The 3,148-nt window shown below is 36.3% G+C and overlaps 1 protein-coding gene across 1 annotated transcript; it reads right to left on the bottom strand.

Annotated features, from left to right (window-relative positions):
* Window positions 1–2,729: 2,729 nt before the first annotated feature.
* On the bottom strand, window positions 2,730–3,112 carry LOC129668766 (60S ribosomal protein L22; the record flags this gene model as incomplete). Its single annotated transcript, XM_055596854.1, has 1 exon — window positions 2,730–3,112. A coding segment is annotated over one exon (348 nt), but the record flags the coding sequence as incomplete, so codon positions are not given.
* Window positions 3,113–3,148: the final 36 nt, after the last annotated feature.

Below are 3,148 nucleotides of genomic sequence, written 5' to 3'. Positions count from 1 at the left end.
ACTAGTATGGGGAATACCCCCTCTTTATAATCAAAATTCTAGAATTAGGCTTTCATTGGATGGAAAAGGTTATTATTTGTCTTGTCTTGTTTTGTTTTGAATTACTAAATGGGAATTTTATGTTCTTTCTATTAGAGTAATGCGTTAGAATGCATACTTTGAAAAAATGGCAAAAATGTTTTTTTCCCCTAGAATCAAGGCTACAATTTTTCTACTTTTCATTATGTATTTACAAATATTATGAAGGTTCTGTTAATTAAATTATAACCACTCAGTTATGAACTTACAGTTTTCTTTTTTTAGAAATTAAAGAAGCCACCACTATCTGAAATGAAAGCATAAGAGATTCATACTTAGTGCATTTAAGCTTATGTTTTAGCTTCACCCAAAAGGTAGATCTGAATCTAGAAAGCTGTTCTTTAGGATGCATGATTTAAACTCAGTAGGATATACCTTACTAATGAGTGCCTATACTTTTAGAATCAATGACTCTAAGTCAAGAAATGGCATTATGTCAGAGGTCAAGCAGAGAGACCGAGCAAATGTGTGTAGGTCCTGCTTTCTTTGCATAAATATTTAAAATGACATGTCAATATATATCAGACACAGTGGAGTGCATTATTTTCTGAATAAGTAAGATCACAAATTTATGTCTGTTTTTAATAAGAAATACGGCAAATCCAATTTCAAAATGCTAATAATGCACATGAAAATTTCTTAGAAGGACAATTTTCTGCCTAGTTCTAACTTTCTCAGTGTCCACCAGGACATGTCTGTTGCTCTCTTGTTATTTACAGATATTTTATGGGTTAACTTGTTCTTTCTGATGACTTCATGAATCATTCACAGACACATGGAAATACTGTTAAAGCAATACGTTCCCTTATAACATATGACGTTTGTATCTCTGAGATGTTGGGGCATTTTCCTCATTAACTATGAGCGAATGCATACATCAAGATGCAGTATGGGAGTATTGTGTGCAGATGTGCACAAGTCAGAGGGACGGATATGTAGCAAGAAGTTTCCGGGTCTCATATAGGAAATTAGTGAGAATTTATGTTATAAAAATTCATCCTTAATGCAAAACCGCAAGATAAAATAATATGTAATTTTATACAGTTTAAAAAACAGCAGGGGATACTTTCTCGGTCCTGAACGAGCAAAGACTCTCTTCTAATTACTTCTCCAGACAACTTTATCCACTGTTTGATTATTCCCAGTTAAAATAATATTCTGGGCACATGCACATAGCAATAAATGCCTTTTGCCACAGTGGTTGGGAGGTGAAGCAGGAGGATCCTGGGTTCAAGAAGTACCCGAGCTACACTGAAAAACCCTTTCGTTAAAACAGAAAGAAAAATATTATCTGGGATTCAGACAGAATATTTTCTGTGCTTGTAAAAAAATATTTTTAATTTCTAGTTTTCTGTGGTGCTGAGAATTGAACTCGTGGCCTTGCACAAGTTATGTGCATGCTTTGTCACTGAGTACCAGACACATCAAATATATCCTGTTTTTGATATTTATTACTATTTCCCTTTTTAGTGCTAGTTTTTCTCTATTTTATTTTTTTTTTGTGTGGGTGTTTTCTTTCTCCTGCACGTGTATCTGGGAGACACATGCATGCAGTGCCTATGGAAGCCAGAAGAAGGCATTGGATCCCCTGGGACTGGAGCTTCAGGCTATTGTGAGCCACCATGTGAGTCCTGGGACTCCAAGGCAGCACCTGGGGACCTGCAGCAAGTGCCCTTAGGCTCTGTCTGTCCAGCCCCTTATTACCACTTCATATAGTAGCCCTGTGCAATATGAGTAATGTGTTTACCCCAGTTGTGGCTGGTTTCGGTTACCATGTTGATGTCAGGAGGAGGAGAATAGAGGTGGAATTGTGGTGTGAGATGAAGAAAGTATTTTAGGTCCTGACCACAGTACTGAGACACTTTTTGTCATTTCAAAAACACAAGTTTTTATCCCCCACGAAAATTCTGGTCACATCATTCAAGAAAACAACTCGTGATTGAAACTTACCCTTATTAGACATTTTATAAACAACCTGTACGTACCTGCAAAAAATGCTATCCTCAGCTTGCAGGTGCAGGAAATGTTGATCAAATCTAAGAAATAAATTTGTAAAGAGAATACCCAAATTAAAGCTGACAGTGAATTTCAGGCTTTCCTAGACTGGGCTAGAATAGATGCAATTATGCTGCTGTTGTTACTAATTGCTATACTCACCTTCCTGTCATTGATTTTAAAAAATATATTATATTTATGCAATTAAAAATAACAATTCTTTGGCTTTAAACTAGTAACATTAGGAATAATTATTCTTCCTGTCCTTAATCAGATGGATATCTGAACTAAACAGCTTGAAGCAAAAAGAAACAAAATATCATTTCCACTATTATCTCTAAGTAGTTGTAAATATAAAACTGTTTTCTTTAGTGCCTCTAGCCTCTAACTATCCAGGGAAGGAAAAATAAGGGAGACACAAGCCTTTTTCATATATTCCTTCCAAGAGGGTAATAATTATCATTTGAATGCAAGGATGAAAGGAGCAGAATTTCCTAGTTTGCAGTTTGGGAGGGACGAAGAGACAGCAAACGCTTCCCAGACAAAATGATGGCTGTGTGTTCATTAAGGGGACCTGCAGCCTCTTAACCAGTGGCGAGGATTGTTTTCTTTTCTTTTCTTTCTTTTTTTTTTTTTTTTGTTCCTAAATTTTATTTACGAATTAATACAAAACATTCCAGACCAATGTGTCTTAATCCTCCTCCTCCTCCTCCTCTTCATCCTGGTTAATCTGGAAGTAACGCAATTCATAACTCTCTTTGCTGTTGGCGACAACACGCAACCAGTCTCGAAGATTGTTCTTCTTCAAATATTTTTTGGTGAGATATTTCAAATACCTTTTGGAAAAAGGCACCTCAGAGGTGACAGTGATCTTGCTCTTGCTCCGTTCGATGGTCACAACCCCTCCGCCAAGATTCCCAGCTTTCCCATTCACCTTGATTCTCTCCTGGAGGAACTGCTCAAAATTGGCAGCATCCATGATTCCATCTTCTACAGGATGGGTGCAGTCAAGGGTGAACTTCAAAACCTGCTTCTTTTTTTTTTTTTTTTTTTTTTTTTTTTTTTTTTTTTTTTT

Source organism: Psammomys obesus, unplaced genomic scaffold (genome assembly GCF_907164565.1).
Source record: "Psammomys obesus unplaced genomic scaffold, mPsaObe1.curated_primary_1811, whole genome shotgun sequence".
NCBI lineage: Eukaryota > Metazoa > Chordata > Mammalia > Rodentia > Muridae > Psammomys > Psammomys obesus.
The sequence above is the reverse complement of the archived record's forward strand: the minus strand, read 5'-3'. Positions and strand labels throughout refer to the sequence as shown.